The sequence below is a fragment of the Aotus nancymaae genome, unplaced genomic scaffold, assembly GCF_030222135.1.
Source record: "Aotus nancymaae isolate 86718 unplaced genomic scaffold, 86718_ANA_hifiasm-v0.15.2.pri h1tg000018l, whole genome shotgun sequence".
NCBI classification, from domain to species: Eukaryota; Metazoa; Chordata; class Mammalia; order Primates; family Aotidae; genus Aotus; species Aotus nancymaae.
Genome location: NW_026988430.1, coordinates 24,647,499 through 24,669,823, shown reverse-complemented (window position 1 = coordinate 24,669,823; position 22,325 = coordinate 24,647,499). Strand labels below are relative to the sequence as shown.

The 22,325-nt window shown below is 47.9% G+C and overlaps 1 protein-coding gene across 5 annotated transcripts in view; it reads left to right on the top strand.

The window, feature by feature from the left end:
- The window catches only part of HNF1B (HNF1 homeobox B), a 60,312-nt gene that overhangs the window by 3,387 nt on the left and 34,600 nt on the right, over window positions 1-22,325 (top strand). For 3 of the 5 annotated variants that reach the window (XM_064378459.1, XM_012445547.2, XM_064378458.1), the window contains exons 2-4: window positions 2,051-2,250; window positions 8,451-8,715; window positions 11,143-11,378. In XM_064378459.1, the coding sequence (XP_064234529.1) occupies window positions 2,051-2,250; window positions 8,451-8,715; window positions 11,143-11,378 (701 nt within the window). The remainder of the gene's footprint in view (window positions 1-2,050; window positions 2,251-8,450; window positions 8,716-11,142; window positions 11,379-22,325) is intronic. The other 2 variants (XM_012445549.3, XM_012445548.2) reach the window with 1 other exon arrangement.

Here is a 22,325-nt window from a genome sequence, read left to right as displayed (position 1 = left end):
TAAAATGCATTTTTTTCCCCTAAGGTTCAAAGCTTCTTGCTCGTAACGGTTGAAAGTGTTTTTCCACCCTAAAAATATCTGTGGAAATATTCACCAGAAATAAGCTTTTAAATGATCTGTGATGTTTACATGGATATGTCTAAAACGTTTATTAATTGTTTTCCTCAGTGTGAATTCTCCACGTTTTAAACTGTAACTCATTTTCTCATTTTTTGTTCTTGTACTTGGAAAGTACCTTTATAAATATTTCAGAAATTCGTTCTTATATATAATTAATATAAAAAGTTTACATTTCTCGAAAACATCTCTATCAAAGCCTGTGTTCTCACGAATTTAATATCAAAGGCTTGCCAAAATAATCACAACTACCTAAATGCTTACAAAATATGTTCAATTACTGGATTTTTATTCATTAAACAAAATTAATTTTATTTAAAATATTAAAGGTACTATTTGGAAATAAAATTGGTTATCACATTGCAATGCTGTCTCTATTTCAGCCTCTGCTTTACACCGGTTTTTTGTTGTTGTTTCACCTGAAACTAGTTTTCTCTTCATTTTTTTTTAAATGTTCTATCAGGCTAATACATACATCAACATACAGTAATGGGGTGCTGGCTTTTGTAAGTTAAATATGTACCTGCACTAAATAGATGGTAAATGTGTACATATTGCTTCTTTAGTACTTCTGTGTTGCACACTATTTTCTTAATTTCTACTTTTAAATTATCTTTTCAAAGTACCTGTTCAATAAGCAAGAAAACATATTAGCAAAGTTGAAACCATTCTAGACAAATAAAATTCAAAGGTGCTAAAACCAGCAATTTGCACACCTGTGTTTATGAGAAATGAAAAGTATGACCATGTTCTTATCCCGTGCTTGAAATTTGTGAGAAACTCGATAATACGGGAAAACAAGGCATCTGAAATTGTTAATGTCGGAAATTGAAATTATTTGTCCCCATTAGCCCATTAGATTTTATTTGGGAGGCGGGGCTGTGGATTTTTTTTTTTTTTAACTTTACTTGCCTAACCTCAGTGTGTGATCCTGTAGTCCTAAGGAGGTATGACATTGTACTTTGGAAAACTTTTCTAAAACTCTAAAAACTACTTACTATTTGGCTGAGACACCCTCCTTGCTTCTCAGAAGGTGAACACACACATTTTACCTCTGTTTTATAAGAAGGAAAATAATGTAGGAGAGGTTGAAGCTAAAATTGGGCAAATTCAGAAACTGATGCTATCCCACTTCATTGTAGAATCAGTGAGTCCAGCCCCAAGCTAATGGCATCCTCACTTTCCCGAGGGCCTCCTGCCTTTTAAGTCTCCTACATTCCGGGAAAATGAAAGAAAGCAAAATAAAACGGCCGGGTGCGGAGGCTCACATCTGGAATCCCAGCACTTTGGGAGGCCAAGGCAGGTGGATCACCTTAGGAGTTTGAGACCAGCCTGGCCAACATGGTGAAACCCTATCTCTACTAAAAATACAAAAATTAGCCAGGTGTGGTGATGGGTGCCTGGGAGCTACTCGAGAGGCTGAGGCAGGAGAATCTCTTGAACCCAGGAGGCGGAGGTTGCAGTGAGCTGAGATCATGCTGTTGCACTCCAGCCAGGGTGACAAGAGCAAAACTCTGCCTCAAAATAAATAAATAAATAAATAAATAAATAAATAAATAAACAAACAACCTTTTTTTTATTATTATTAAAAATTTTACTTTTTCCTTTTATTCTTTAAAAGACATCTACCAGAAAGAGCCTTTCTTTTTGCTTAATAAGAGAGAGTCGTGATGGTGCTTTTTTATTCCTGAAGATGGAAAGTCTTCTTTTGCCTGCTAACCTCGGAAGCAAGGGATGAGGTGTACTATACAGGGTTCGTCACCTTCTCTTCTGTTTAGCTTCTATTTTGGCCTAATGTCTAGGCCAAAGTCGTGGCTTAAACGGGTGGAAAATTCAGAGTTTTGCATAGAGTATAGGTAACACCCCTTAGGAAGAGAATATTTCTCCCCTGATGTCTCCCACTAGTACCCTAACCATCTGCTTGTCTGTCTAGTGAGGACCCTTGGAGGGCTGCTAAAATGATCAAGGGCTACATGCAGCAACACAACATCCCCCAGAGGGAGGTGGTCGATGTCACCGGCCTGAACCAGTCACACCTCTCCCAGCATCTCAACAAGGGCACCCCTATGAAGACCCAGAAGCGTGCCGCCCTGTACACTTGGTACGTCAGGAAGCAACGAGAGATCCTCCGACGTAAGTGTTTTCATTCTGCCTTTGCCTCAACCTGAAGTGACCTTTGCCCTCTCACCCCATGGGCTGCCTCAGTTTCCCTTTTATCCACAAGGTTTTGTGAGCACTTGGCAGATATAAGGAAGCTGGCAGGTAGATTGGTGGTTGCTGTACAATGGATTGGCTTCTGCCATATTCTTCTGTCACAGTCCCTTTCTACCTAGCCAGTTGCTCTGAGGAGCCCATCAGTGTATGCAGTGTACTTTAAACTTTTTGGACCCTCCTTCCAACATCCTTCTCTTTGAAACCAAGTAGTTGACAGAGTATAATATCTTCCCCCAGAGAAAGCTGAGCAGCTCCCCTTGATACATGACCATCAGTCAATTTCCAAAGAAGACATTTTGTTGCAGTCAATAATATTGATTACTATTACTGTTAATTTCCTCCTCTCTGGAAAAAGTATAAACAATAGAAGGCATTTATATATAGAGAGATATTCAGAACTTTACCCTGTTCTTGGGGGATAGTGGGAGGGACTGAGTCCTGAGGCAATTTAAGGTGCTTACTCACATTAACCAAAATTGGTATAGTGTGGGAAGCTCAGCTAATGGCCCGTCTCATGAAGAAGCTACTTCTGGCTAAGGCAGGGCACAGGAAAAGTGTCTGCATTCGGAACTCTGGCGCATCAATTCTCGTTATTCCCATTCCCATCCCAAAGTTTTTTTCTGTGCCAAGATTTCTTCCACCCAATAATTCTGAAAGCTTTTGGTTTTGAAGTAAGTCTAGGGAAGTGTGAACTGCGTTCGAATCACAAGAGTAGGAATGACATACTGTCTGTATTCGAGGAACGTATTCTTTGACATTACACCTTCATTACTTTGATCCAGTCCTTTTCCTAAGAAAATTTTGTATCAGTTTTGACTCTCCCCACACACTATCCTCTGGCTTTATCTGGGCTTCTCTGTCTTCATCAGGATGTCAGTTTCCACCACTTTCTGGGTTGGGCTTTTTCCCTCTTGTTTCTTGAAATTACTCTTGTTTTCTGTTACACACTGCTCTGAAGTGATTGTTTCAGTATTTATCGTCTCAATGTCTCTAGGATGGTGAAAGGAAGGTTTTAGGTGTTCATTTCATATTGTGGCGTTTGTGGTTTTGTTGGGAGCATTACATGAATAGATTAGAAGCAGCAATGTGAGAGCTGTTCGCTGCTTACCACCGGAGACCTTTCCAAGTAGGGGTTGCCCCCACCCCCCATCCTTGGTGACTAGCTCTTTAAGAATTTGTGTTCCTGACATGAAGCAACTCTCTGTAGTTCCTGGAAAGCCTCAAAAAATTCTCAGGAGCCACTGTCTCCAAAGACCCAACAACCCGTGGGCCCTGCCTAATTGAAGCTTTATGCTGCATCTCCAGTCTGAGTTGCCTCTATGTTCAATGAGAATTTCTTCAGAAAGGAGAAGGAGGCAGGAAAGGCAGACTGGAAACTTCTAAAAAGACAGAGGTCCAGAAAGTTTCTCAAGATGCTTAGGAAGGGACATTTTACAAATACAACAGTCTCTCCAAGGGATTGTTGTTATTGTTATTTTGTTTTAAAGTTACATGAGATATAAAATTTAAGAAATGTTCCTTCATCCTGTAACTATTATACAAGCATTTATTATGTGCCAAACACTACGCTAAGCTGTGGAATATGTAGATTATTTTCTCCAGGGACTTACCTGCCATCCAGTGAGGAAGTGGAGATGTTTGAGTAAATAATGACATTCACTTTCTAAGAGCTATTAAGATATACACAAGGGGCAGCAGAGGAATTGCTAAATTGCCTGGAGACATCATGGAAGGCTTCCTAGAAGAGGTGACATTCAAATCATGTCTTGAAGGATGAATATAAGACATGCAAGTATAATATAAGAATTAGGAAGTAAGAGAAATAAAAGAGGGACACAAGTGAATGGAGTGGGGAGAAGGAGGAAGAGAGGGGAGAGAATACAAAATGATACATGATGGCCAGGCACAGTGGCCCACACCTGTAATCCCAGCACTTCAGGAGGTTGAGGAGGGTGGATCATGAGGTCAAGAGATCAAGACCATCCTGGCCAACACAGTGAAACCCCATCTCTTCTAAAAATACAAAACTTAGCTGGGCATGGTGGTGCATGCCTGTAATCCTAGCTGCTCAGGAGGCTGAGACAGGAGAATCGCTTGAATCCAGGAGGCGGAGGTTGTAGTGAGCTGAGATCCCACCACTGCACTCCAGCCTGGGCAACAGTTTTTCCTGAGGAAAACAAAAATGATACATGATTACAAATTTCCTTGAAAAACTGAAAATAACAAATGGTAATATTCATGGGGCCCTCTACACACACAGAATCTCTTTGTCCAGGCTGGCCCCAAGCCTACAGAGCGGCTACTGAAGCCAACTTCTCCAAGGTAATTTTCATGGGCAATGAACATTTCCTTCCCCAAACCCAATTAATCTGAAGGGTAGTAGAGAATGGTCGGTGGTGGCTAGAGGGAGTACATGTGGGAGCCTAGTTCTTCAAAAATTGGGAGGGGCTAGAGCCAAGCCCCTGAGGTCAGCGGAACCTGAATAGTTCTGAGCACCCACAGGCAAGCCCACCTGGCTGACTAGGGGACATACTGGGTTCTGAACACTGTTCAGGCTGCTGCTTCCTCAAAGGGCAAGTGAGAGACTGAGGCAGCCCCCACACTATGGAGCAGCTGTGAGTGTCTCACACTCACCAGACACAAAGCTTCAGGAGTCAGTTTTGTCACCTCCACGCAAGTCGGATCTGAAGGGTGTGTGGGTGCATGGTTTGGGTTTTGTTTTTAGTGAGAGGTGATACACAGGCTGGTGGTTAGGAGCCTTAAGGCCTGCAAGCTGGGCTCAGGTCCAGGCTCCTGCCGCAAGTCTGTATGACTTTGGACAAGTCACTTAACCAGTCTGAACTTCAGTTTCTTCATCTGTAAAATGGAGATGGCCATACTTCTCACATGGAGAGGTTGTAAGAATTAGATTAAGGGATACATTTAGAGGATTTTGCACAATACCTCACCCTAGCCATGGTTCAATAAATGTCACCATTATTGTGTCTGTTCACATTAAATGAAAAAAAATTCATGGTCCTTGGGACGATCCACACTGGCTTTGCCATTGGTGACTCCACCGGTGTCACACAGGCCCACAGGGAGGAGAGGAGACATTGTGACAGACCTCACTGAGCAGGGAACATCTCCTTCTCCCCCTGCAATTTCCCCTCAAGTAACTGCATTTAGAGAACTGCTGTGAAACCAAAAACTATAGCGGGGCGAAAGCGCTTTGAAAAGTACAATCAGGTGGGCATGGTGGCTCACACCTGTAATCCCAATGCTTTGGGAGGCCGAGGTGGTGGGAAGACTGCTTGAAGCCAGGAGTCTGAGACCAGCCTGGGCAACATAGCGAGACCCCGTCTCTACAAATATATATTTTTTAATTAGGCGTGTTAACTACTTGGGAGGCTAAGGCGAGAGGATGGCTTGAGCCCAGGAGGTCAAGGCTGCAGTGAGCTATGATTGTACTACTGCATTCCAGCCTGGGTGACAGAGCAAGATCTTGTCTGAAAAAAAAAATAGAGTATCAGGAATTTGGGCCAACATTGCCATCATCCTGACTAGGGGTAGATATTCTAAAAGACGAGTTAGTGCCCCTAAGCTTTCAGTCAGTTTCATTCCACAGCTGGGGAGTCTAAGTGATGAGGGAATTAAGCAACTTGGCTGGGGCCCCACATGATCCCACCAGCAGTGAGTTTGGCAGGGACTCTCTCAGGTCTCTTAACGGCGTTGTTGGGCCACTGAAAACAGAGCCCTAAGGTGGCCTAAGAATCCTCCAAGGTGAATGGCCCAAATCAAAGGCCCCCTAGTGACACAGTCAGTCCACAGTTAAACAGCCCAACACCACCTGCAGTTGGGATCCCAAGTCCTGGCTGGTTAGGGCCCTAACCATTCCTCCTGGTGGACCTAAATGGAAATGAGCCTCAGATAGGTGATAAGTCCCCAGCTGCTGGAGGCATACAGACTGGAGAACCACTCAGTGGGGGATTGTAGAGGGGATTCAAATGTTAAGTAATTATCTGACTTGAACCTTGAGGATTTTGGATCCAGTTGTCCAGAGGAACGAGGATAGGATGTAAATGATGGCACATCCAGAGCTTATCACAAAGGGAGGTGGTAGCCTTCCACTCTCTGTGACTTGCGGGAGTAATTCCAGGAATTGAGAAAGACATCAAGGCCAGGCGCGGTGGCTCACGTCCATAATCCCTGCACTTTGGGAGGCCAAGGCAGGTGGATAACCTGAGGTCAGGAGTTCGAGTCCAGCCTAGCCAACATGATGAAACACCATCTCTACTAAAAATACCAAAAAATAGCCATAGATGGTGACTCACACCTGTAATCCCAGCACTTGGGGAGGCCAAGGAGGGCAGATCACAAGGTCAAGAGATAGAGACCATCCTGGCCAACATAGTGAAACCCTGTCTGTACTAAAAATACAAAAATTAGGCCGGGCGCGGTGGCTCAAGCCGGTAATCCCAGCACTTTGGGAGGCCGAGGCGGGTGGATCACAAGGTCAAGAGATCGAGACCATCCTGGTCAACATGGTGAAACGCCGTCTCTACTAATACAAAAAATTAGCTGGGCATGGTGGTGCGTGCCTGTAATCCCAGCTACTCAGGAGGCTGAGGCAGGAGAATTGCCTGAACCCAGGAGGCGGAGGTTGCGGTGAGCCGAGATCGCGCCATTGCACTCCAGCCTGGGTAACAAGAGCAAAACTCCGTCTCAAAAAAAACAAAAAACAAACAAACAAAAAAAACAAAAAAATTAGCTGGGCATGCTGACACTCACCTGTAGTCCCTGTACGTGGGAGGAGAATCACTTGAACCCAGGAGACAGAGGATCTTGCCACTAAACTCCAGCCTGGCGACAGAGCGAGACTCCCATCTCAAAAAAAAAAGACATTAACATCCAGAACATAGGGACCCAGAGCTAGGAAATGAATGTGTTATGTGTCTTTGCTCAGCAGAGTGCTTAGCCTCTATGTTTATTCATCTGTAAAATGGAAATAATCACCCCTGATGAGCCCTGCTTCATGCAGATGTGAAGACGAAGACAGCAAAGCTTTCTTCTTCAGTAATGTAAATATCAAATCTCATTTAAACCATGTAGGCTAAGCCACCACCACTGGGCCGAGCTGCTGGCTCTCATTCATTCCACAAAAATCTCCTGAGGGTCACAGTCGGCCTGGACCCAGGGAATTGGACAGGCAGAGAGCATCGTTTCCAGCTAATTAAACACCACCCCCAGACAGGTCCTGTGTTTGTAGTCTTTGAAATTATTTGCGATCTAAAGCACATCTTTTCTTTCCGATACAAAGCTCCAGTTATATTTATTTCAAAGCATGATCCCAAAGTGCTGGGATTATAAATGTGAGCCCCCATGCCTGGGTGGTAGTTAACATATAGAAAGTACTCTGCTGAGTCCATGGGGGTAGAGTGGACTGAACAGATCTGACCAATGCTTACTCTCCTGCCAAGTTTCCTTTTGGACCACTGCATGTCTGACAATTGGTAGAGTCTGTGGCTCAGGAAAAGTTTTACCCTGGCCTGTATAGAGGTCAGACACACAATTTTTCACTTCTAAACTGAAATTCTGAAATTTTCACTTTAGAAATGAAAATCGTGAAAGTGATTTTTTTCTAAAAACCTGACTTTATAATGTAGACACCTAGGATATAGGAAGAGGGAGGAGAGGTGAGGAGTGCTAGCTACAGCCTCTGAATATTTTGTACAAGTGTGAATTGTACCTTTGGACGATTTTCCTCTAGACATGAGACTTGATTGAGCTCCCCTACTTGACATCAAAATACAAGAGTTCGGGATGTAGAGCGTTGCTTCATGTCTGAGGGCCAGTGAGCCAAAGGGTAAAAAAAATAATTTTCTTAAAACAATGGCTGGCTATGTTTGAGCTCTTTCAAAGAAAGGAAAAGAGTGGCTTTCCTGGAGCAACTGAGGCGGGCAGTAAGGGCCCGTGCCGAGGCCTCCCTCTCTGCAGTTCCACTTGCAGTGAGAGCACATTGCAGAACTTAGTTAGTTGAGGGGAATAAAGGTGTCTTCGTCTGTTGTCTGTCTGTCTGTCTGTCTGTCTGCTGAGTGAAGACTACAGACCCTATCAAATCTACTCCTTTCTCTTTTCAGAATTCAACCAGACAGTCCAGAGTTCTGGAAATATGACAGACAAAAGCAGTCAGGATCAGCTGCTGTTTCTCTTTCCAGAGTTCAGTCAACAGAACCAGGGGCCTGGGCAGTCCGACGATGCCTGCTCTGAGCCCACCAACAAGAAGATGCGCCGCAACCGGTTCAAATGGGGGCCCGCGTCCCAGCAAATCTTGTACCAGGCCTACGATCGGCAAAAGAACCCCAGCAAGGAAGAGAGAGAGGCCTTAGTAGAGGAATGCAACAGGTAATACACCAGAAGCTCATTCGGGCAGGTGGGCAGGCACATGGACCCAGGATCCATCTCCACGGTCCTGGGATATTGAGACACTGGTTATCCAGATGAGTGTGGCTAAATCAGAGCTTCCCAAAGTATGTCCCGCAGAACCCCCAATATCAATTCCTTAATCAAGAAATCTGAGAACCATTATATGGATACTTCCACTTAGAGAGTCGTGACGTACATTTATATAGATAGATAGATATAGATATTGATGTATTTTTTTTGAGACGAAGTCTTGCTCTGTCACCCAGGCTGGAATGCAGTGGCACCATCTCAGCTCACTGCAACCTCCGCCTCCCGGGTTCAAGCAATTCTCCTGCCTCAGCCTCCCAAGTAGCTGGGACTACAAGCACATGCCACCACGCCCAGCTAAGTTTTGTATTTTTAATAGAGACGGGGCTTCACCATGTTGGTCAGGATGGTCTCGATCTCTTGACCTCATGATCTGCCTTCCTCAGCCTCCCAAAGTGCTGGGATTACAGGCATGAGCCACCATGCCCGGCCCATACATTAATATATTAAAGGCTGGGGCCGGGCGCGGTGGCTCACACCTGTAATCCCAGCACTTTGGGAGGCCAAGGCGGGTGGATCACGAGGTCAAGAGATCGAGACCATCCTGGTCAACATGGTGAAACCCTGTCTCTACTAAAAATACAAAAAATTAGCTGGGCATGGTGGCGCGTGCCTGTAATCCCAGCTATTCGGGAGGCTGAGGCAGGAGAATTGCCTGAACCTAGGAGGCGGAGGTTGCAGTGAGCTGAGATCGTGCCATTGCACTCTCCAGCCTGGGTAACAAGAGCAAAAAACTCCATCTCAAAAAAAAAAAAAATATATATATATATATATATATATATATATAAAAGGCTCTGAGAAGCCCTGTAGTTAAGAAACCCACTTCACTTTGTTGAATTGGTTGTTAACTATGGAATCTTTGGTAGAATACAAACAACCCCATGAATTATTATTCTAGGGAAGACACTCTGGAGAATGCTGATATAAAATATGATGATATCTGTGATGTGAAAATTATGTGTTTGACCTCCATACAGTCCCTTAGCCACAGACTCTAGATCTGGCCTCTAGCAATTATCAGATATGCAGTGGTTCAAAAGGAAACTTGGCAGGAGAGTAAGAATTGGTCAAAAAAATAAAATAAAAAAGAATTGGTCAGGTCTGTTCAGTCCACTCTGTCCCCACTGACTCAACAGAGTTTTTTTTAATATGTTAACTACTAGCCAGGCATGGGGGCTCACACTTACAATCCCAGCACTTTGGGAGGCCGAGGCGGGAGGATTGCCTGAGCCCAGGAGTTTGAGACCAGCTTGGGCAACGTGGCGAGACCCTATCTCTATTTTTAAAAAAACAAAAACAAAAAACTATGTGTTATTTATTTATTGCTAAGATGTGGTCTTGCTATGTTGCCCAGGCAGATCTTGAAAGGGGCTTAAGTGATCCTCCTGCCTTGGCATCCCAAGTAGTTGGGATTACAGACTCTAGTGCCCAGCTATTAAAAAAAAAAAAAAAAAAACTATTGGAAAGTCTTGGGAAATATTTTTACTTCATTCCTGCCCTGTTCTTCCTGACTCCGATATTGACTTTCTAAAAATTCAGCTCTTTGGTCCGGCCAAGGCCTGTGTGCTCCTTTTCTGTCTCTAGGCTGGGCTGGCCTTGGCGGTGGATGCAGCCAGAGAGGTCAGGCTGGGCAGCAGAGAGTCAGAGCACATGGCCTGTGTTGCCACTGAGTCCTCAGGCTGTGCTCCATACCCCGACTAATGAGATGCCTTGCAGCACCCAGTAGTGTCTAAGAATCTCTCACATCTGGGTTTGAGGTTTGACCAGCCCTGATAAAGCTAGAGACCGGCCATATCAATGTGCCCTGCTTTGTACCCCACCCAGCCTGCCTTTTGGAGGGGATGAGGCATCTTGCTTCCTAGCACTCTTTCAGGGCGTTCAAACCCCAAAAGACCAGAAATCCTCTCAAAGTGCTTTGAAGGCACTCAGACAGAGCCAGCGAAGGGCTTTGCCTTCTGCATGGTGGGAAGAATGGCTAGATAAGGAGGTGTCAGGAAGCCCCATCTGACCTTCCTCTGGACTGCCTGTCCCTGGCTTGCTCTCTTCTCTCTCCTTGGGAGCCACACCAGAGCCTAAGCCCCTGATTCCCAAGGCAGCATAGCCTGCTCTGTCCCTGCGTTCAGGCCCCCTCCAGCCGTCTTCATCACATTGCTCCATGGACTGGCCTTTTCTCTGTGTAGGCTTCTCCTCCCCAGCCTTCTACCTGCCCACAGCCTCTTCACACTCCCAACCAAGACTGCTATGATAGTGTGTTTGCGGCCAAGCACCACCAAGTCCCCCGTCACCTTCACTCACCATCTCCCCTCCATCCATCCCCAGGGCAGAATGTTTGCAGCGAGGGGTGTCCCCCTCCAAAGCCCACGGCCTGGGCTCCAACTTGGTCACGGAGGTCCGTGTCTACAACTGGTTTGCAAACCGCAGGAAGGAGGAGGCGTTCCGGCAGAAGCTGGCCATGGACGCCTATAGCTCCAACCAGACGCACAGCCTGAACCCTCTGCTCTCCCATGGCTCCCCCCACCACCAGCCCAGCGCCTCTCCTCCGAACAAGCTGCCAGGTAAGCAGAGGCTGGACCTCACTGCCTCGGCAACCCGACCATCCCGCCTCTCCCCACAGATCTCATCCTGTTTAAGGGTTTTCAGAGGAGCAAATGCTTTGGGACGATCCTAGGGCTGCTCTCCTCTCATTGCCAGAATATTCTCCGGGAAATAATGTGTGGCTGTGGTCAGTTTCTACCAACTCCTGGTTCAGCCATTGCTCTGTGAGGGCTTACTCAGCCTCCAGGGAGCTCTTTCCCCTATTTGTCTTCTTCCCTCTTCTTCTCCCTGTGTGGCTGCTGACTCAGCGGTCATTTTACACCGAGGAGGCTGCCTTATGGGTGTGCCAGGTCCAAACCACTGGCAGAGGGCTGGCGATGGCTCACTGTGTTGGAGGATGGCACTCTGGCCACCTGCTCCACCCCTAGCTGTATCCTGCCCCTCTCTCAGTCCGGCTGCCTCAGGAGAAGCCCAGTGGCTTTTGGGGATGGCCACTCTGTTGGTGGCCTCTGCTTGTTGGCTTCCGTGTGTCGTCGGGGTTAGGGGTGTCAGTCACTTGAAATCTTTGCAGTGATGAGTTGGGCAAAACTTACCGAGTACCTGCTCCGTCATGCTTGATTGAGTGCTTCTGCGTGCCGGGCCCTGGCTGGATTAGAATGCCTCTGCTCTGGGGTTTAGGTTTGTCAGGATGGAATCCTACAGCCTCTTGGGGGAAAGCACCCCTATATGCTGAGCGCTGTGTTAGGCACAGGCTGGAATTGAGCATTTCTTTTGGTCCTTCAGTCTTCCGGCAAAGCTGGCTTCCTAAATTGGGGTGCTCACCGGGGTCTGTGTGGTACCCATGAGGACAAAGTGTAACACAGTCTCCTGCCTCCTCCAAGAAAGGGGCTTGTGAAAGGAAAGCCGAACTCTGTTTCTAACTCTGGGGTTATTCCGAAACGTGTTACCCCCTCGCCTGCTGCTTGCCCTTCTGATGGGAAAGGCCTGAGGGCTGGGAGCTGACCCAAGTGTTGAGGAGACCAAAACCACCAAGACAGGCTCAGAGCCACCAGCTGGGTGGTGTACAAGCATTTGTTCCATGCCTGCTGTGCCCTCCCATGGCATGGCCTCTTCCAGGCCTCTGGGAGCTGGGGCCAGCACTGATGGTTTCTCTAGGTCCGACTCCCACACGGGAGAAGGGCTCAAGCACACAGGGAGAAAGTCTGGGTTACCTAAGAGGCAGAGAAGCCCCTAGGCAAAGACTGGCCTGATGGCAGAGTAACTTCGCCCCTTTGGGGAAAGTCAAAGCAGGGTTCTGAGGGTTGTGGCAAAAGGCACGTGGCCGGCACTGAGCAGGACCAGATCACTTGCCCACCACAGCGATCCATGGAGCTGAAGCTGGGAGCTGCGGGAGGCGTGGTTGGGGCAAGGGGCATTATTGAGAAGACAATGGCTATTGTGCTGGGACCTGTGATCTCCACACCAAAGTCAGGGAGACTGGAAGCCAAACAAAGGCTCAGCAGCCTTCTGACAAGCTGGGGCTGTGCTGAGGTCACCACAGGGTCGCTGGCTTAGGCATCCTGTGTGCTGACGGGAGACCCAGAGGGCTGGGGCTGGAGGGGTGGGAGCAGGTACTAGAAACCCAGCAGGGTGGGCAGAAAACACAGCCTGTGTCATCCTCTGATTGGAGTCTAGGAAGGGCGTGTCCCACAGGAAGTGGACTCTCTGGGGTGCCCCTGAAGTCTGGATCTTTCTAAAAATCATGAATTCGAAGAACTGAGGTCCAGAAAGAGATAGTGATTTGCCAAAGCAACACAGCGCAATGGTAGCAAAACAAGGACTGGAGCTCAGGCCTGCTGGTTCCCACGCCGCACTTTCCCACAGCACAAAGATGTGTTGAGTGCTTACCAAGTCCTGGCAATATGCTAGTGATGTAGGAGCTGTGTGTCCTGCCCTCTGGGGGTTCACTGTCTGGTAGGAAAGATACCAGGTCAGTGTCAAATTCCCAGAACCAGCTGCAGATGGAGGTTTTCTTGGGCTTTGTGGATCTTTCTGTGGAGTGGGAGATCCTGTTACTGTTTCTGGAGGAACAGTTATGGGACACTGAATATTCTCAGTGGCTGCCTTTCTTCTGCTTGTTTTTTTTTTTTTAAAGACAGGAGCTCCCTCTGTCACCCAAGCTAGAGTGCAGCGGCACACTCTTGGCTCACTACAGCCTCGGCTCGCTACAGCCTCCACCTCTTGGTCTCAAGCAGTCCTCCTGCCTTGGCCTCCCAAAGTGCCGGGATTACAGTTGTGAGACTGCCCAGCCCCTCTGCCTTAATTTTCACTCTGGCCTCCTCCGCAACGTAGTCCTTACTCCAAGCCCAAGGACTGGCTTCTCTGGGTGTAATTATGAACCTGGGTTCTAACCAGTGAGGTTAAACTGGCTAATTCACATAACTTTTCTGAGTCTGAGTTTCCTGCCTATAACAGGGAGAAATAGGACCTTCCACACAGGGTGCGTGTGAGGATGAAAGGACTAAATGCATGAAGACACCTTTCCCAATAACCCATACTACCATCATTATGACTCTCAACAAGGGCAGTGGGAAGACTGGCAGGCAGCAGAAATCCATTTTCTTTTTTTTGAGACAGTGTCTCACTGTCATTCAGGCTTAAGTCCAGTGGCGCAATCTGGGCTCACTGCAACCTCTGCCTCCCGGGTTCAAGCAATTCTCCTGCCTCAGCCTCCCAGGTAGCTGGGACTACAGGCATGTGCCACCACCCCTGGCTAATTTTTTGTAATTTTAGTAGAGACAGGTTTTCACCATGTTAGGATGGCCTCAATCACCTGAACTCATGGTCTGCCCATCTCGGCCTCCCGAAACGCTGGGATTACAGGTGTAACCACCACTCCCGGCCCCATTTTCTTTTTAATCTCACACACCAGGGCATTCCCCTAAGAGGCAGTGAGATGTGTCCTGCCCTGGAACTGGAAACAGAGGTGCCTGGGATGCAGGATGCTGGGACTGAAGATGTGTGTCCCCCATCTCAGGCTGCCAGGATGGCACGTGCCCCCTGACAGCGCTCCTGAGTAATGCATGCAGGCAGAGAACAGGCTGGAGCCCAGCACTCAGGTGGCATCTGTCTGGAGCCGCATAGCACTTTTCCCACCTCAGTGACCACAGCCAGGGCACGGTCACTAGCCAAGCCAGAAATGTAACTGCATGCAGAATATCATAAAAGCTCTATGGGCTGGGTGCAGTAGCTCACACCTGAAATCCCAGAACTTTGGGAGGCCAAGGTGGGCAGATCACTTGATGTCAGGAGTTTGAGACCAGTCTGACCAACATGGTGAAACCCCATCTCTACTAAAAACACAAAGATTAGCCAGGTGTGGTGGCAGACGTGCGTAATCCCAGCTACTTGGGAGGCTGAGACAGGAGAGTTGCCTGGACCAAGAAGGCAGAGGTTGCAGTGAGCCAAGATCGCACCACTCCACTCCAACCTGGGCGACAGAGCAAGACTCCATGCAAGTAAAAAAAGGAGCTCCATGTTGCTGAGGAGAGCCCAATATCCACAGTCAGCACTAGCAACCCCAAAGACTGAGCTGGGGGGAACAAGGCCTCAGTCCCCACACTCACTCTCCACACTCTCCCCTCTCCAAACATGGGCACCTGAGCCAGGAGAGCTGGCAGCACCTTGGAGACGAAGCTTCCCCAGGACCCTCTTCGTGGAGAGGAAGAGCACCCTTTCTTTAACAGCACCTTCCCTCCCGGCCATGCTTACCACGCTGTGGCCCACTTGCCCACGATGACCACGGTGTGACCCTGGTCCTGGAATGTCCGGCACAATGGGGGTGGCAGGAGGAGCACTCTGCCTCTGTCAGCGGCTGATTGGTTACAAGATGCCCTGCAAACACATCGTCAGCAGAATCAGCTGTTTGCAGCGCCGCCCTCCGCGGCTTTACAATCACACACCAGCATGCGGCCCAGGGTTGTCATGGCTTTGTCTCCCTTATGCATGCTTAATTGACAATTAAGCTGGGGCTTTGAACCAGCCTGGCTGCCGCTGCTGGGCCTTCATCTTTCCAGGGAGTGTCACAGGGGCACCCTTTGTTTGCTCTTCTTGGGGGCCTGAAGTTACTGTAGCAGGCTGCAGGCAGCCATTTATCTTCGGCCTCGAAGTCTTTATCTGCCCCCACCCCCTATTCCAGCTCTCGGCCAGCAGGAGCTGTCCCTGGTTATAGGCCCCATGACAGCCCATTCTGAGGCCATTGAGTAGGCCCGGAGTGATGGCCTCTACCTCCCTTCTGGAGATGAGTCAAGAGAAAGGCCCCAAAAGGTCAGAGGGCAGGGCGGCAGCAAGGAGAAGGACTGGTTGGAGCCTGGTGCTTGTATTGATTGGCTCGAGGAGGAGAAGGAGGAAGTTGGTGTGTGATGGAAGCTCGGCTAGCCTTGGCCCGAGCCGTGGTATCTGCGGTGTGATCTGTGGTGGCCTTGCTCCCTGTGCCCTTTGCTCTAGTCGTCAGCAAGCTCACCTGGCCACCGCCTTGAGGAGGCGAGGAAAGGTAAAATGTCTTCATCAGCCTCCGCTCTCCCATGTGTGATGTCCTCACTTTTTTTTTTTTGGAGATGGAGTCTCGCTCTGTTGCCTAGGCTGGAGTGCAGTGGTGCGATCTCAGCTCACCGCAACCTCCACCTCCCAGGTTCAAGCAATTCTCCTGCCTCAGCCTCCCGAGTAGCTGGGACTGCAGGCACGTGCCACCATACCCAGCTAATTTTTGTGTTTTTATTAAAGAAGGGGTTTCACCATATTGGCCAGGCTGGTCTTGAACTCCTGACCTCATGATCTGCCCGCCTCAGCCTCCCAAAGTGCTGGGATTACAGGCATGAGCCACCGAACCTGGCTGATGTACTCACTCTTGTGTCACCTTTTGGGAGGGAAGTGGGGACTTACTCTCCTGCAAAGAAAGTGAGACACAAAGAACAGAAGAGGCCTCCCCAGGAGGACCTTCAGGGGTCCCTTTACCAAAGAAGAGACGTATTTCTGTGGCTGCTGCTCCTCCCTCTTGCTGAACTCTGTTCCTCGCTCTCCAAGCCCAGTGGACTTGACTTCCCTGACGTGGCGCAGAGCTTGAAAAACAGAGAATCCTGCCTCCTGCCTCTCCCTCATCCCCCTTCGCACCCCTCCCAGGTTACCAGCAGGAATCTAACCCTGGGTCTCAGACAAGCCAAACTCCGGGCCAGGGTACTTGTGTGAATGCTGTTGTTTTCCCCGGCACTGAATTCTGCAGGACCCAAGGAAATCTCCAAAGTGTCCAGTGGCAAGGTGGTGACTCAGCGAGAGTAATTCTAATGGCCAGTGTCAATGGAGCACTTCCTGGGTCCCAGGCCCTGGGCTGAGCTCTTCCGTGCATCATGTTATGTAACCTGCATAACAACCCTGCAGGGTAGGAGCCATCGGTAGTGTCATCTTTATTTTACAGTCAAGGAAAGTGAACTATTTAGAATGGAAGGAATGTCCTCAAGTTCATATTCTTAGTAAGTGCTGGGGACAGGTTTTGAGCTGTTGCACACTGTTCGTCTCTTTTTGCTTGATGCAGATGTAAGAACTTTTCGGGCACAAAACCCAGCACACATACAGAGAGAGAGAGAGAGAGAGAGAGAGACATACAGCACCCCCCACCCAGTTCCTTTTCCCACATTCCTACAGTTCCCCTCTGAATGACACTGAGGCTTTGGGAGATCATGGCCAAAGAGGTGGGGTAAGGGTGGGAGTCTCCCATTCTGGCTAGTTTACTGCTTCCTGCCCCTGACCAAGGTGGATTCTGTGCCCTACCCAGGCAAGAAATCGAAGCCCCCTCCTTCACAACTCCACACCCATCTGTGTGGGGATTTGAACTGCCCTTGCAGTCGGCACTGTCTGGGCTACTAAATGCCTTAACAACTTAATGGGGCTTCTGAGACACTGCAAGTACCTCAGCTCACCTCTGGAGCTCCGCCTCCTCCCTGGGCAGCAGACAGAGGGAGGGGTTTATGAGGGCCGTTGTAAAAATATTCATCTCAGCGGCAAAGTTCCTCACAGTGAATAAGGCCCATTGTCCCTAAGTTGCAGATTACTTCAGTTCAGAAAAGAGACAAATCCTGCCTTGATATGACTGCTATTGTAGGAACCACTTTCATACTGACTTGAGGTTTAGTGGTGGACGTGGGTGGTTCCAGTGTTCTCCGTCTTAGGGACTTTATCTGAGTGCCATTTTATCTCTTGAATTTGAAGGTCATTTTATCTTGTGGGTACCACCCCATGGGCTGCCACTAGATTGGGGAAGACAATCAGGATATTAATGAGATTAAGAGGCCTAGACTTCAGGGTATTCTGCTGTCAGCCTCCCCCTGATAGGGACCAACCCTGGTCTGCATACAAAGAAACTGGGCGGCTGGGCTGGTGGGGCTCTAAGCTTCTGCACAAAAGGGCCAGGAGATACTGGAGTCCTATCACCTAAAGCAGCCCTACTGGTCATGCCTAATCCCCCTGAAGGATCCTTAGAGGATTCAAGGACTCCTTGCCGCCTCCAGTCAGTTCTGAGGAGGAAGGAAGCTGCCTGCAAGCACACAGCCCTGGCCTGCAGCTTATGGGAGAAGTGCTCTTGGAAACTGTTTGTTGAAGGTTTGATGGAAAGTGACAGGAACTTAGAGAGAATTAAGCACCACAGGTGCAGAGAGAGGCAGAGATCTGTGCAAGGGCCTTTGAAGCTACCTGCTTAATGGAAAGAAATAGGATCTGGCCTTATGCCTCTACCCACTTTTTAGTGGGAAGTACAAACACAAATGAAGAGGAGAGAGAGAAATATACATACATATATAGGTATTATACATATATACACACACACACATATAGAAATTATATATGTAAAAGGAATGCAGCCCACAAATAAAGTCAGATCAATCAGTCAACCATGGTTATTATCCTAGCTATTCACAAATACTCTAGAACAGGGATGTACAACCTTTTTCTGTAAGGATCCAGATAGTAAATATTAAGTATTTTAAACTATTCAGTTGCAATTACTCAACTGTGCCTTTGCAGTCTATGGGCTATGGACAGCCATGGCCCATAGACTTGGAAGCAAATGAACATCACTGTCTTCCAATAAAACTTTATTGTATGGGGACTGCAGTTTAAATTTCATATAATTTTCACATATCATCCTATAGTCTTTGATTGATTTTTTTTCAACTATTTAAAAATGTAAAACCAATTCTTAGCTTGTGGGTCACACAGGCTGCTTCGGCCAAGAGACCAGTTTGCTGATCCCACTGTAGGACAATCGTTCTCAAACATGGCCACGCTTTAGAATCACCTGAGGGAGTGTCTAAAACTCCCAGTGCCCAAGCTGCACCCCGGACCTGTCAGCATGGCTGTGAGCGGGACTACACATCAGTAGTGAAAACTTTCTAAGTGATACCAATGTACAGTTACATTTGAGAACCAACTCTAAGGTTCTCAAATTTAGCTTCTCAAATGTTAAAGTGTATGCTAACTCCCTGGGGGAGGGCGGGGCGGTTGAGATACAGATTCTCATTCTGTAGGCCTGGAGTGAGGCCTGAGTTTCTGCATTTTCAACAAGTTCCCAGGTGCTGTTGAAGAGGATGGTCTGGACACACTTTGAGTAGTGGGATTGAATTAGCCACTAACTCCCCTTTGCCTCCTAACTGGTGTAATTTGCCTCACCATCGCCAGCCTTGACATCTAATACGGGGAAATGCTCTTTTAAATCCAGTGGGTACAGCAACAAAATTGCAGGCTATGGAGGCAGACCTGAATTCCAACCTTAACTTGGCCACTTACTGCTGTGTGACCCTGGGCAAGTCTCTGGAATCTCTGTGCTTGCCTCTCGAGGGGTGGAGACACCCACTCATGCAGATGCTAGAAGAATTAAATGAGATAATATATATGTGAAACACTCTGTACATAACAGGCTCTCATAAATAGTAACTGTTATCATTCCTTGCAGAGGCTTGTGGGTGCTTTCTTCATTTTTTGGTTTTTTAGTTTTTTTCACCCCTTTCCCTGTCCTTCTTAGAGGTTTCATTTAATCTTGATTTTTTTTTTTTTTTTTTTTTTTTTTTTGAGGCAGAGTCTCACTATGTCACCCAGGCTGGAGTGCAATGGTGTGATCTCGGCTAACTGCAACCTTTGCCTTCCAGGTTCAAGAAATTCTCCTGCCTCAGTCTCCTGAGTAGTTGGGATTACAGGCATGTGCCACCACGCCCAGCTAATTTTGTTTTTTTTAGTAGAGACGGGTGTTTCACCGTATTGGTCAGGTCTCAAACTCCTGACCTGGTGATCCACCCCACTCAGCCTCCCAAAGTGCTCAGATTACAGGCGTAAACCACCATGCCCAGCCTCAATCTTGATTTTTAGAGGACCTGAGTATCTCCAACTAGATACTCATCTTGATGTTTGCAGCAAACTCAGGCTGCCTTCTTGTAGCACATTGGGTATGAGGCAGTCTCTGGCTCCTCCTAGGACTTCTCTGTGACAACTATAAGGCATATTGAGTGCCGTAAAGCATTGGTACAAATTCAGGAAACAGTGAGGGGAAGCTGGGAAGACCATGGATTGGTGGGGGCTGAGGGGAGGGTCATGACCATGTAGCAGGAGGTTAGGTTCATGATGTTCATGAGTTCGAGGTGATCATGAATTTCCTGTACCTAATAGGGCATTTTTCTTTTTTTAATTGAAGGAGGTGCGAGTACCCCTCTCATATGTATTGCTTGTTAGTAACTAGCCCTGGGAACCTGCCAGGTAGAGGGGGTGTGGGATGTTCCTAGAGGTTGCATCTGGGAAGCTTAATGCCCTTTGTTCTTAGAAGGGAAGTTCCCTCAAACTTCAGGTGAAGGAGCATGAAGGAGAGGGTGCACACAACCCCACAGTGAGCAAAGGGAAACCTCAGAAGCTCCTAAGGGCTGATTTTCTGGAAACCACTCCCCTCAACCTGTGAGCATGCATCTGCTTTAGGTACCTTCCCATTACCCTGTGCTCTGACTTCAGCAGCCTCCACAATAGCACACTTGTGTGAATTCAGCCACCGAGGAATCAGCGGCAAGGGGGGACTCGATGCCTCCAGTGCTTTTGGGAAGTCAAGAGCCAGTCTCCTCAGGACTTGTACTCTGCATGTTCTTCCTAAGTTGAAGAAACACCATGCAGATGGTCTTTAGCATGTAGACTTTCCCAAGGGAAGTCTACCTGAGCCAAGGTGGGCTGGTTGTGGGCAGTCCCTTCTCAGGACTGGATTCAGGTGGGTGTGTCTGGGTAGCCAAGTATAGCACCCAAATCAGGCTTGGCTTGGGTTGTGGTTCTGTCACTATCTGGCCATGTGGCCTCAAGTTATTAGTGTCTTCGCCCCAATACCTATCTCCTTAGGGCTGCTGTGAGGCTTAAATATGATCAGACACACAGTGCCAAGCACAGTGCCTGGCAAGGAAGTCTAGCTGCCATTACAGTATCATTGAATTGACTCAGAACCTTCAGAGTGTTGAGAGAATGGAAGAGCTTGGGTTCTCCCTGAGTTCTTGACAAAGGTGTTGCCTTGCTGTTTCACCCTGGAAGGATTTCCCTTTCCATGAACCTGCTTGTCATTTGAAACATCAGAAACAATGAACTAAGTATTGGCAAGATCTGTGGTTCTCAAATCTCTCTCCAGACCACATAAAAGTCACCCAGGGAGCTCATTAGAAATACATATGGCTCCCTCCACCCACACACACCTTCAGAATCAGAATTGAGAAATGAAATGTTCACAGGCATCAGCACTTTTGACAAAAGCCCTAAGAGATTTGCCTATAGTCCCAGCTACTTGGGAGGCTGAGGTAGGAGGATCACTTGAGCCCTGGAGTTTGAGGCCAAAGTGAGCTATGGCAGTTGGGTTGTAGACAACAAGGAGAGCAGGCTGCTTATTTCTGTCTCCATCCATAAAACACCTTAAGATAAATTCAACACTTTGTGTCCATTGGTGCTACTGTACTACAGCCCGTGTGACAGAGTGAGACAGAAAAAAAAGAGAGGCTGGGCACAGTGGCTCATGCCTATAATCCCAGCACTTTGGGAGGTCGAGGCAGGCAGATCACCAGGTCAGGGAATCGAGCTCATCCTGGCCAACATGGTGAAACCCTGTTTCTACAAAAATAGAAAAATTAGCTGGGTGTGGTGGCACATGCCTATAATCCCAGCTACTTGGGAGGCTGAGGCACAAGAATTGCTTGAACCCAGGAGGCAGAGGTTGCAGTGAGCCAAGATCACACCACTGCACTCCAGCCTGGTGACAGAAAGAGACTCCATCTTAAAAAAAAAAAAAAAAGAGAGCGATTTAAAGGAGAGGCAGCTGGGGTGAGGGGCCTTGGTCTAGGATTCAGGAGATCAGAGCCACCAATGAGCAAGGATGACCTTGGGTGAATCATTTCACTTCCTGGGGATTCTGGCAAATGAGGGTGTGGGGTGAGGGCCTTTCCACTCTGTCGGGCTATTGTTTGGAGACTGTGTGTTGCATCCAGTCTTGGGGCCCAGAACTCCGCAGCTTGAAGTGCAGAGGAAGGCTTGCCATTGTGATATTTTATTGTGAAATTCATCATCTGTCTTTCTCTCTCTCCTTCTCTCCCTCACTCCCTCGCTCCTTCCCCATTTCAGGAACTGTGTGCTGTTAGAAGCCTTCCACCTTTATTAGGGATCATTAGAGCTTTACAACACCAGCAGATTGGGTGGAGCCAGTCACAATAAACAGATTTATAATGGGTATAAACTAGACACCTATAACTGCTGGAGGTTAACACTTTCGGGGCCTTTGAATGGCAGCTGGCATGCCCATGCCTTCTGGCCCAGTCCACTGTGGGTGCCTCTTCCTGGTCGGCACCCAGTGGACTCAGTTGGCCGTGAAGTGTAAGCGAGTTCTTGTTTAGCAAGGGTGGAAAACCCTTAAACAGCATCTCCTATTTGTGTAACATCAG